General features: G+C 49.7%; 1 protein-coding gene across 2 annotated transcripts; it reads left to right on the plus strand.

Moving 5' to 3' along the window:
- The first annotated feature begins 903 nt into the window (after nt 1–903).
- LOC125537488 (mitogen-activated protein kinase kinase kinase 5) lies at nt 904–7,522 on the plus strand. 2 transcript variants are annotated; one of them, XM_048700804.2, is made up of 11 exons: nt 904–1,590; nt 2,354–3,001; nt 3,083–3,170; nt 3,568–3,630; nt 3,708–3,871; nt 4,270–4,345; nt 4,916–4,975; nt 5,566–5,685; nt 6,195–6,404; nt 6,494–6,567; nt 6,942–7,522. In XM_048700804.2, the coding sequence occupies exons 1-11, from the start codon at nt 1,115–1,117 to the stop codon at nt 6,988–6,990; spliced, it is 2,028 nt and encodes a 675-aa protein (XP_048556761.2). In that variant the 5' UTR covers nt 904–1,114; the 3' UTR covers nt 6,991–7,522. The 2 variants fall into 2 exon arrangements, with proteins under 2 accessions (XP_048556761.2, XP_048556760.2); XM_048700803.2 differs by having other exon boundaries at nt 913–1,590; nt 6,671–7,522.
- The last annotated feature ends 4,850 nt before the right edge of the window (nt 7,523–12,372 follow it).

Below are 12,372 nucleotides of genomic sequence, written 5' to 3' on the forward strand. Positions count from 1 at the left end.
TCTCCTCAAGCTACAGCCATACGCGCAATCCTCCATCGCCAATCGCCCATGCAAGAAACTGGCGTTCAAGTTCTTCGGGCCGTTCACCATTCTGGAACGCGTGGGTAACCTGGCGTATCGACTGGAATTGCCCCTGTACAGCCGCATCCATCCGGTCTTCCACGTCTCCTGGCTCAAGCCGTCCGTCCCCGACTACACCCCTGTCTTCTCCGAGCTGCCCAAGGTTCCAGACCTCACCTCCGACTACCGTGCTCCGGTGGCCATCCTGGACCGCCGCATGATGAAGAAGGGGAACGCTCCAGTGGTGCAGGTGCAAGTTCAATGGAGCTCCATGTCGCCCTCCGCAGCAACTTGGGAAGACTACGCCATCCTGCGTCAATGCTACCCCGACGCGCAGCTGTGGGAAGAAGAAGAAGCCGCTGCTCGAGCGGGGGCAAATGTCACGCCTGCTGATCGATCAGCAGCGGACTGAAGAGTGCAGGTTCAGAGTCTGAACCCGCAACGACATGACCTGGTCAGCGGACCGAGCCGGGCCCAAGGATCAGAAGTAGGCGTGCGTGTGTGGCCAGCTGGCGCTGCTTACTTGTATGCCTGTGTTGGGACAATGAGGGTATCGAGAACAAATTAAATCATACCTTGCTGTCGACTCCTCCCCTCACGCTTCCCTCACCTACTCTCGTTCTCCCCGTCTCACCCCGATCTCCCTTCCTCTCGCTATCAGATCCACTATCGGGGTATGACACGTATTTAAGAATAAAAAAATTCAGCCTCCATGAAGGCCGAGCTCCAAAACGCCAAACTCATGCAGACGCTCCTTTCATTTCATATATCTAGCTTCTGTGAGCCATCAGTGGCAAAAATGGAAATAAGCAGTGGACGGGTTCCCTGGCGCGAGTTGACTGGAAAGACTTCCTTCTTCCTGGATGCCGCGTGCGTTCCATTCTTTTCCCTCCCGAAAACGCCGCACATCACAACGACAGACCACCCAAAAAAAAGTTGATTTTTTTTCTGGGAGGAGGTGGTCGTCGTCGTCGTCGTCTCCGTCTACCTCCTCCCCGCCTCCGATGCCATTAACCCCACTCCCACGGCCAGCCTCTCGTCGCGAGCCCCCGTGATGCCGTCGTGGTGGAAGCGCTCCAAGACCGCCTTCCACCGCTCCGCCACCACCGCCGCCTCCTCCGCCCCGGCCTCCCCCGCGCGGGCGTCCACCTCGCGCTCACAGCCGCGACGCGCGGGGTCCGAAGACGCCGGGGACCTCCTCCTCGCGCGGCCACAGCGCCAGCCGCGGCAGCTCACGCGACAGCGGAAGCTGCGCCACGTCTACGATATCGACGCGCTGCTCGCCGACCTCGGCATCGACGTCGCGTCCTCCTCCTCGCCGCCGCATGCCAGGGGGCGCGCCTCCGCATCCGATGCCGTCGGGCTCGGTCCCCCGATCTCGAGGTCCTCCAACGCCGCGGACGGGGTGGTAGCTCCGCCTCCGAGGTCCGCGTCGTCCCCCGTGTTGCACCCGCTGCCGTTGCCGTCACCGTCACCGAAGCCCCCCGCAGAGCTGGAGACGACGGACCCGGCGTCGTTGCAAATACCGAGGTAATGTTGATTCATGAATAAATAAAAATCGTTGCAACTTGCGATATCTTATTTTCCCTATCGTCGATTGCTCCGAATTGTGTGCCGTCGTGTGATTGAACGTGCTTGCTGAGCTGAGGAAACGACGGTAGAATTATGATCTTTTATCACGTAAACAATTTGCGATCTGTCGATGGGATTGACATGTGTAGGAAGCTACAAGGATTGCAATGAATTATACTACCTTCTGTTTTTTCATTACGCCCGTCCAGCCATTGCAATATAGATGAATCTCTTCAGGATTTACATTGAGGTGAAAGATAGGTGGGGTTCCAATCCAACCATCTACAGGCAGAAGTAGCTAATAGTCGAAAGCTTGCTATGATTGTTTGGCCACTGCTTGTCTCTGTATTTATTGTAGGTTACAGAAATGAAGGGACAGGGGTTCAGAAGTCAGAACATTCTCTGAACTAGAATGTTCCTGGTTGGGAGATGGTGTTATTACAGTTCTTATCAATGGTTTATCTCCGTTTGTACACTACGACATCTGACTGAAGAACAAAAATTGTGGGGAACCAGAATGACTTGGTGGTAGGATCCGCTGCTGTTACTAGCAAATTAGTTGCATTACCAAGTCTCATTTGCTGACCCGGTCCTTTCCCTCTCTACTTTTAATGATATATGTGTACACTCCATATTGTATTTAAGCTTTAAAGAAATCTGTATCTAAACTTGCATTATTCCTTGCATCATTTTCGGGTTCTTACTAATCATGTGGTTACAGGGTGACAGGTCAGACTGTGCAGAAGTTCCCTGAACATAATGATTTCTGCCCAAATGGTACAAAGCGGCCTACCTCTAGTCACCATCGAAAAGCACTCCGTGACAAGTTCCAGGATAAGAGTTCAGCTGAAACAGGGAACTTCCGTTTGAACATTCCAACTAGAAGTGCTCCAACCAGTGGATTTTCCAGTCCTGTAGGCAGCCCTCGAAGATTGAGCAATGCTGACGTCTCGTCTACTGTGGCATCTTCTCATGCTCCTCAAGCATGGTCAGCTCCATCGATCCACACTATTGATTTTCTGGGAGCTTTATCTCCTCGGACTTTGCCTGAAAAACTTACAGGGGCTTCAGAGCCATCTCCTTACTCTAGTACATTCAGAAGTCCTATTCTTATGCCAAGGAATACCAGTGCCCCTCCATCGCCACTCCCAAAGTTATTCCCAGAAAACCAAATTTCACGTACTGAAGTCAATGGAAGTGCTAGTTTGCATCCATTACCACTTCCTCCCAGTGCTATAAGCCCAATGCAAACATCTTTCAGCAACCAGCCTGCTCCAAAAGTTGAAATGCCTTCGGTGTCTTGTCAGTGGCAAAAAGGAAAACTTCTAGGTAGTGGTACATTTGGCTGTGTATATGAAGCTACCAATAGGTATGGAAGTGTAATCTCTGTATCATTGTGACTATTACTTCGTTGACTTCTGGATGTTTGTGTACTGACATTTGCTTGTAGGAACACTGGAGCTCTTTGTGCAATGAAAGAGGTCAACATAATTCCTGATGATGCTAAATCTGCCGAGTCGTTGAATCAACTGGAGCAGGTTATCAAATTTGACTTATTATCTGAAGAAAGTGCATGCTGGATTTTGTTGCAAAAACAGGGAATTTGACTCTCTTTTCAATCAGTTCCATTGGTTCTTTGGGAATCTTTCATATGTTATTTTTCCTATTGAATTTCTTATTCTGATAATCAAGTCTTAGCTGCTTCAGTTTATTGTGCTTCTTCCAACAATTAAATATGACAGTAGTATGCCATGTGCTCATTGAAATACTTGTGATCTTCAACACAGACGAACTTAGTATCTAGAATACTCTAGTGTAGCACCTTTCTGTGAATTGATCTTTATCATTACAATGTAGTATTTGCCTTTTATCCTTGATAATGATTTATATGCAAGTTACAAGCTGCCTTTGCTGATCTATATTCATATATTTCAGGAAATAAAGTTCCTAAGTCAATTTAAACATGAAAACATAGTTCAGTATTATGGCAGTGACACTGTAAGTTCCCCACTATGCTGAGCTAAGTATCTCTTGTGCTTCCGTAACGACATCTTATTTCTTGGAGACCCTTGCAGATTGAAGATCGTTTCTACATTTACCTGGAATATGTACATCCGGGTTCGATTAATAAGTATGTCAAACAACATTATGGAGCAATAACAGAATCAGTTATCCGTAACTTCACCCGACATATTCTTAGAGGCCTAGCTTTTCTGCATGGCCAAAAGATTATGCATAGGTGTGTGCTCATACATATACTTGTTTATACGATTTTTTATTGCTAGATCAGCTGTTATGTGAACTCATGGTTTGCCTCTCACCACTGCATGTGATTTTCTGTATCCTTATCCTTCTGCTATTTTAGATTTTCGCACATCAACCATCCACGACTTACCCTTGTCTGTTTATTTTACTGTGTTCTGGCTGAGTTTAGTTACTAGGTGAATGGTTGTGTGAATGTTCATTTACTTTTGTACTTGCTCTAGATGAATTTACATTGGTGGGGGACTCGGATGATTTTTTCATTCTGCCAAGTCTTTATGGTCAACTTCTTGATTATTTTTTGTTGATATGCACTCCTGCGTTTGATATCACTTTGTGGCATGTATGTAAAAGTAAGTGAATTTACTCTTACAGGGATATCAAAGGAGCAAATCTGCTAGTTGATATCAATGGTGTAGTGAAATTGGCCGATTTTGGAATGGCCAAGCATGTGAGTATATCCTTGCATAGCAGTTTTTTCACATGGTACTGTGCTATGTCTATCCATTTTAAATTTTAGAGGCGCATTGGCAAAAATATTAGTTGAATACCAACTGAGGCAACCATCTAAATATTAATCTAAATATGTGTAGCATTATGATAGTGGCTAGTTGTTGGATGTGCTTAAATGTAGTTTGAGTGCATATCTCTCGTCTGCTGCATGTTATTGATCACTACAAACAAATAGAATTGTGTTTGGTAGCATTTTGCGTAGTCCTATTGGTTGATTTATTTTTGGGAAACTGGCAGGAGCACTGCCTTTTCATCTGAACCAATAATTACAGATGTATTTTGAGTCGAACAACTAAAACTAAAGATGCTATTTATTTAATCGTGTTCATTGTTTGCACAATTATTTGGTATATTGTCATCTTTTGTTGTGCTATCGTATCATCCGCAATAACTTTGTTAAGAGAAGGGCCACTCCACAAATTTTTGAAAGCTCACTCTGCTAAATAGTTGGAAACATATCCTAAGTATCCTCTCATTATGCCCTGTTGACACTTCTCTGTTTTACCAGTTAAGTACTGCAGCCCCAAATCTTTCATTGAAGGGAACACCATACTGGATGGCCCCAGAGGTATGCCTAGATAGTTCTTGCACACAATGTTTTTCTTTAACCTTATATTACTGTCGTGGTTCTTCAAGCTCACGTTACTTCTGGATTGCATGCATACGATTGCCTGCTTGCAGACCTGCAATATGTAATGACATTGCAAAGTAAAAGTACACTATCCAAAGCATGTGCCTGTTACATCTTACATGGGCCGCTACAGCTCCAAACTCGGTTTATGTAACAAAAGAAATGTGAACTGTTCTTAAGTAGATGGAATTAGTTGTCATTTCTTTGCCTGAAAGCAGTTAAAGCAACAACCTTAGCAGTAATTTTTGTTATATCTATCTCGTCACGGGGAAGATGGTTCCCCTAACAAAAGTAGACGACCGATATGTGACCTGAAAGGCTGAAACAACCTCAATAGCACTGCATTTCTCTAGTGCACAATGCAAGTCATTAGGTCCCTTATGGAAATTAAATTACCATGTTACAAACGATACTAATAAAGTATTTTGGTGACTCTTTATTCAGCAGATTCGAGTTAATTAGCATTCTTGAGGCTACACAAATTCAGCTGATTCTGACTGCATTTTGGTTTGTTTCTTCTTCTGCAGATGGTTCAGGCTACACTAGCTAAAGATGTAGGATATGATCTTGCTGTTGATATCTGGAGTCTTGGTTGCACCATCATTGAGATGTTTGATGGAAAACCTCCTTGGAGTGATCTTGAAGGGGTAATAACTTGGAGCGTTTAGCTTTACAGTAAGCTTACTAACATGCATTTCATGACTTTGCCTAGTATGCATAAAATCATTTCCATTTGCCAAGGATAAAATTAATCAAAACGGAAGAGCTTCACCCAACGAAAATATTGGTTTGAAAGTAAAGATTTTTCGCGTTAGTTTCACATACATGGTCATTATGTGTATAACCCTTCTTACATGTTTATGTGGTATAGATGCAGCCATGTGACTGCTCACTGAATTTGCGAAATTGGCATGCAAATAAATGCATGATATTCTCAAAGAAAAGGTCTATGTTACACAAATTGTGAGTTTTGAAAGCTTGAAGCTTTACGGGGCTGTAACAAGAAAAAATGTGGCTAGAGGGCCTGTGTTTCTGTGGTAGTATAATCTTAATTTTATAGGTGTAGCACCAGATCACATAAATAGTTACAGAAGTTAACAAAAATGATGTTATTAGTTTATCAACGTTATTCTAAGGAACCTTATCTGCACTACAGCCTGCTGCAATGTTTAAGGTTTTGCATAAAGACCCACCAATTCCTGAGAATTTATCCCTAGAGGGAAAAGATTTTCTGCAATGCTGTTTCAAGAGGAATCCAGCAGAGAGGCCGACCGCAAGTGAGTTGTTGGACCATCCATTTATCCGGAATTCAAGTCACTACAGTAAACATGGTTCCATACATGCCTTTGCGGGGATTAAAGTCCATGTACGTCTGTCTCTTCCTGCATGGTATCCCCCCTCTATAAAGATCCCGAGATTGGCGTAAATATAACTGATATCACTGTTGAATGACAGGATAACGGATACGGTTTCAGGGACAAAACATCCTCCAAGAGTGAACCATATGTGAAAGGAAGAAATACTATTGGGTGAGTAGCTTCCTTTTATTTATTGTTCTGTTAGTACCTAATAAACCGTTTCCAGTTTCATTTGCTAGAGATCCTAAGATACTTTAATTCTTTTCATTGCCAGTGAACCAAACAATTCTAGGCCATTCGAATCGTCAGCCTTTCGACTGACGCCACTAACAATCCAGGAAGTCGCACCTAATTTCACCCCTCAACCGTTTGGTTTAGCCTCCAATCCTGGTTCCTTTGCCATCTCAACGAACCCCATGCATTTTCCGATGGCGAACCCTCAGCCTAGCCCACTGCCAAGGCCCAACGGAAAGGAGGTTCTCTTCTAAGCATATAAGGTGCTGCATGCAATGGGTAATGCCACTGATATCTGGGATCTTGTTCAGGTGCGCAGCTCCTTTGCACAATACCAATCAAGAACTGATTAAAGCATAACAGAGAAGGAAGGAAATATAAGAGGGAAATGAAATCTCGCGCAGCTTGAAACTTTATAAGGATAAGCTGCTCGTGGTAATAGTGGAAGGAACACCGTATCCATGCAGATGCCTTCCTGCACCAACACTCATGTGATGGAAAACATCAATATTCTGCAGACGCCGTCTGAACTTCTAGTAATTGAGCAGCAGTTGCACTTGCATGTATGATATCCCACAGCTTATCGGGTTGTTGTATATATAATAGCAAAGATTAGATGTTTTTGTCAGGCTGTCAAGACTCAAAGTATGATGACAACTGAATGCTCCTGAATGGGGGGAGATCCATGAGAGCATGGGTCCCCTTTCTTTCGGGGAAATATTGCCGGCATTTATTGTGTAACATAGAACTAGGATTAGCTGTAGATAAAGCTGAAAGTTCGTCTCTCTCCCTCTCTAGTAGGAATCAGGTGTAGCTATATGTTGCCATGTAACAATATTTTTGTTCTACCATCGATTATTTATTGAGAGATTGTACAGAACAGGTTTTATTTTTTTCCTGTTCAGAAGGTTTATCTGAGCTCCTCTAACATTCCTTTCAATTCTATACATTGGCCAAAAATAACCCATGCATGAGTATGGATTGTCTGGAGAACACGATGAAGCAAATTTTACCAACATTGGAACAGAATTGCAGGGTCATCCTTAAAAGCACTATACTCCCTAATTTTAGAAGCCTCACGTTCAATTGAGGCTACTCATTTGGATTTTGGTCTTTCGATTTTGACCATATCATCTCTTGAGTCCTGTGGGGGGAATGGGGCTAAGTGGGCTCCTTTCAAATGTGCCAAGTGAAATGTGCCATTACTTCATTATCTTAAACTAGATGCACGCTTCAGACCAACAACTTGAAAAGTGGTCAATTTAGTCCATAAACAAGTTTATTAGATCATATAGGGTCAAAACGGGACCGCTCACACTTGAATTAATGTGTAGAGTGTTTTTTGAAAATTAGCCAATCACAACCTAGCTAATGGTGTATCAAAGGGCGAACCAACCTGTGATTGGATGGTTAGAGAGACTGTGGTATCCCCATCATTTATTTCTGGATTTATTTCAAAATTTCCGACGATACGCATTCAGTGGGAGGGGGCGTTCCCATTGACGACGAGGTGGCTACGGTGACTTCGCAAATTTCAAGATAATATGCCGGCTCAGTCTTTCAGAGGTGCTCATAAGAGTAGAGTGTGCGTGTGTGCGTTCATATGGATGAGTGTGTGTGCGTGTATATGAGCGCTTGCGTCTGTACTGTGTTAAAAAATGGTGTATAGAAGGAAAAAACACATGTCGTGGGACTTAACCTACACCCTTGCGTAAGCAATTGGTGTCGGAGTAAATGACCACGGGTAGCCTAGCCGACTCCCCCTGGCTCTTCAGAAAAATCATAGGCCGATCGAGCCTTCAAACATCCAAGACGTGGGGTCGCCTTCCCCTAGCTGGCTACCTCTCAGGCCGGCTGCACGAAGGCGGCCCAGCCCTAAAATCCTCGAGAAGAAAATCACGAGAGGGCCGGCTCCAAGAAGCCGACCACGAGAAGGCCGACTCCAAGAAGCCGGCCCCCCAGCAGGCGGGCGAAATCGTGCCCTCAGAGTTTGCACCCACATAACGGCGATGAGACGGGGCGTGGCTACAGTGAAGCCTGCTGCCGCTAAATCCCGGAGCGCGCATGGCCACAGGGCGTCGTATGGAGCGGCCATCACCCGTCCGGCGCGGCACTGTTGCCATGTTGACCATGACGTCACCCACGGCGAGCTGTCAGTACGACCCGTGGGTGGCGGGCCCCCTCAGTCAGGGAGACGCCTAAAGGCGGCCAAGCCTCTCCCAGTCGGCCTGGGGTATGGCCGACTCCCAGTAGTCGGCTAGTTCACTTCCTCGAAGGAGGTGCCTCATTAAGGAGATAAGGCGAGGTAAGGCTACAACAATAAGCCGCCCGGCGGCAGCACTGTAGCCATGCTTACCACGACAAAGCCCTCGTCACCATAGGCGAGGCAACAATAACCAGCCTTCGACAAGACCCCCGAGCGGTGGGACCGGCCTGTCGACCAGAAGGCCGGCAGCCAGCGGGGCCCACCAGTCGGCGGGCCCATCGGTCGGCAGAGAAGCCGGCCAGCGTAGACACAGACGGCTGGGGCCCACGCCCAGCCGGATTATCATTGTACCCCTGGGGGGTAGGCCTATATAAACCCCCCAGGGCACCCATGCAGGGGGATCCTTTTTCCAGTAGTTCTAGACACCACATCGAGAGGAGAAGCATGCTAGCCTTGCCCTTCTTCATCCTTTCACCGAACAGCTCAAGGAGCCTCTTGTAGCTATTTGTTGATCTAGTGACCATGCGGAGACCCTGCAGAGCAGCAGTAGGGGTGTTATCTCCACGGAGAGCCCTGAAGCTGGGTAAGATCCACCGGCGTGCATGTCTTCGCCTTATCCCGTTTCCAGGCATCGGCGATGTTTTATTGGCTCCCATAATGATAAGCCACCCGTTGGCATATGTCGCACCAACCACCCGACATTTGGCGCCCACCGTGGGGCCAGGTGCACCGTCATCCGGAGACCTGTTCTGGATGGGAACCCTCTTCCTTCCCAGCGTGCGTAGCCAGCCCGGCTCACCCGATGGCGCTTGCCCCGACGCGCTGCAAGGCGTCGCCGACGCCTGCGCGGCGAGCTGCCTCGCCGATCTTCTTGGCGAGGCTCGCATCTCCGACGAGCCCGCATCCGACGCGGGCACAGGCTGCCCCGAGAGCCACCTCGTCAGCCTCCTCGACCAACTCCACGTCTCCGGCGAGCTTGCCGCGGACTTGGAGTCGCTTGGCTCCACCGACCCGATGCTTGTCGACTCTGACACGGCATCGCTTGACGCCTTCCCCTCCAACGTGGTAATCATCAACGACCCACTTCCTCGAGCCGACAGCAGCGACAACGCCATCATCGAGGTACCGGTCATCAGCCATGGCGCCGCCTCTGGTGAAAACGCCCACGACGCCTTGCAGACGGTGCTGCACGACTTGTCCACCCCCATCCCGGCCGACGCCGACGCCGAGACACTGGAGGCACGCCGCCTCGCTCTCGTTGCAGAGGGCCAGAAGCTAGCTACCATGAGACGCCTCACCGAGGCTCACCAGCGCGAAGTCGACTGTGCCGCCTTCGGCACGCCGCCTCCCGACGGGCCGAGCCGCGTCGGCATCATCAAGAAACGCGGTGCGGCTATCGCCGACGTGCTGGGAGCAGACCGCCCAGTCTATGCCACGCCACTCGAGAATCTACGCGCCGCCTAGGCGGCCGTAGACGAGCTGAATGGACTGGGGCCCGACGAGCTCCCCTACATGACCAGACGCATCCAGCAGCTTATCGACGCGGCCACAGAGCGGCATGAAGCCGGTGCCCGCGCCGAAAGTCCTCCCCCATGCCGAGAGCACGGTGCGACGTCCCGAACGCCGACTGCGGGCAACGCCCGCGCAAGGAAAGAAAAGGAGCCGGCTGCTAGCCGCAGCCGGACTCGAATCTCCATCGAGCGTGACGCAGAAGGCCGCCCTCGAGCTGTGGAGTGGCGGGGTGACCCTCCTCCTCCGCCTCGTGGGGAGAGATATCCTACCCCACCGCCTGTCACGCATCCGACTCTCAGCGACCGACTGGGCCGCCGCGAAGGAGTCGGCGAGAATGATGCCCGCCACCGGATCGACGGCCTAACGCGATCCCTGGCTCTGGAAGAAGAAGATGATATCGGCCCGCCTTGCGTCGTCCCTCGCATCCGCGACGAGCCCTTCCCCAAAGGGTTCTCGCTCCCAAGAGACACGCCCAAGTACAACGGCTCCGTGAAGCCGGAAGATTGGTTGATCGACTACTACACTGCGGTTAGCATCGCGAACAGCAATAGGCGTGTTGCCGTGAAGTATGCCCCCCTCATGCTCCAAGGCACGGCGCGCACCTGGCTCAACAGCCTCAAGCCTTACAGCGTCAACAGCTGGCTAGACTTCACAGAAGCCTTCATCCGTAACTTCACCAGCACCTACAAGCGGGCTCTCAAGCCCCGACAGCTCTCCTTGTGTGTACAAGGGCCCAATGAATCAACCCGCGACTACCTCACGCGTTGGGCCGAGCTCCGCAATTCCTTCGAAGGGGTGCACGAGGTTCAAGCTATAGAGTACTTCACCGCCGGGTGCCGAGAAGGCACCCTCCTCAAGCACCGACTCCTCTGCGACGAGCCGACTACCCTCGACGAGCTGCTAGTCATAGCTGATAAATACACCACGGCCGGTTCTTCAATGAAGACCGAGCTCCGAGTAGACGCCTCCGGAAAGGTGCTCGCTCCGAGTCCCAAGATGCCGGCGGGAGATTCCAGCTGACGCCTGTACCATAACGACTACAAGCGCAAGGCTCCCATGCTGCCTTCCACCAGTCGGCAGGTGGCCACAGTCGAAGACGAACAATCCGAAGGGCGGCCCACGCCCAAGAAGCAGAAAGGCAGCAGGCCGGCTTGGCAGCCGGCTTTCTCCTATGAGCAAGCACTTGATGCCCCCTGCAAGTTCCACAGCGGCGCGAAGCCTTCAAACCACACGACCCGAAAATGCCACTGGCTCACGCGGATCTCCAAGGGTGAGGGGATAACGCCGCCCCCGCCTACTGGTTAGCCGCCTCTGGCCCCTCCGCAGCCGGCCGCTCGACCAGCAATCGGGGCCGTTCAAGACGAGTTCCCCGACGAACATGCCGCCTACGTCGTCTTTACGAGCCAACTAGAAGATCGGCGTAGCCGGCGTCGACAGCACCAAGAAGTCAATGCAATCGCCTCCAACGACCCCGAGTTCATGCACTGGTCTGAAAGGCCTGTCAGCTGGAGCCAGGCCGATCACCCAGAGGTGATGCCGTCTCCCGGCTCTTACGCATTGGTCTTGGACGCCACCCTCGCAACAGAAAGGCGAGCTGCCCGCTTCTCCCGCGTGCTGATAGATGGCGGGAGCAGCACCAACATACTGTACCGTGACACTATGGAGAAGCTGAGCATCAAGAAGAAGCAGCTCATGCCTAGTCGGACTGTGTTCCATGGCATCGTACCCGGCCTGTCCTGCTCCCCAATCGGCAAGATCAAGATAGATGTCCTCTTCGGGGACAAGGATCATTTCCGCCGAGAGGCAGTGTGGTTTGAGGTAGTGGATCTGGAAAGCCCTTACCACGCGTTGCTTGGCCGACCTGCTCTGGCCAAGTTCATGGCTGTACCCCACTATGCCTACCTCAAGATGAAGATACCAAGTTCCAAGGGCATCATCACCATAGCCGGAGACTACAAGAAATCCTTCGAGTGTGCGGCAGCTAGTAGCCGGCTGGCCGAGTCCCTCGTGATTGCCGAAGAAAA

Source organism: Triticum urartu, chromosome 2A (assembly GCF_056163025.1).
Source record: "Triticum urartu cultivar PI428250 chromosome 2A, HENAU_Tu73, whole genome shotgun sequence".
Classification (NCBI taxonomy): domain Eukaryota; kingdom Viridiplantae; phylum Streptophyta; class Magnoliopsida; order Poales; family Poaceae; genus Triticum; species Triticum urartu.

Bases quoted from the DNA above. Each gene is read 5' to 3' on its own strand.
- LOC125537488 (XM_048700803.2), top strand. From the start codon at position 1,115: ATGCCGTCGTGGTGGAAGCGCTCCAAGACCGCCTTCCACCGCTCCGCC. The intron at 3,171-3,567 runs GTTATCAAATTT...CATATATTTCAG, and splicing joins CGTTGAATCAACTGGAGCAG to GAAATAAAGTTCCTAAGTCA. The intron at 5,686-6,194 runs GTAATAACTTGG...TCTGCACTACAG, and splicing joins CTTGGAGTGATCTTGAAGGG to CCTGCTGCAATGTTTAAGGT.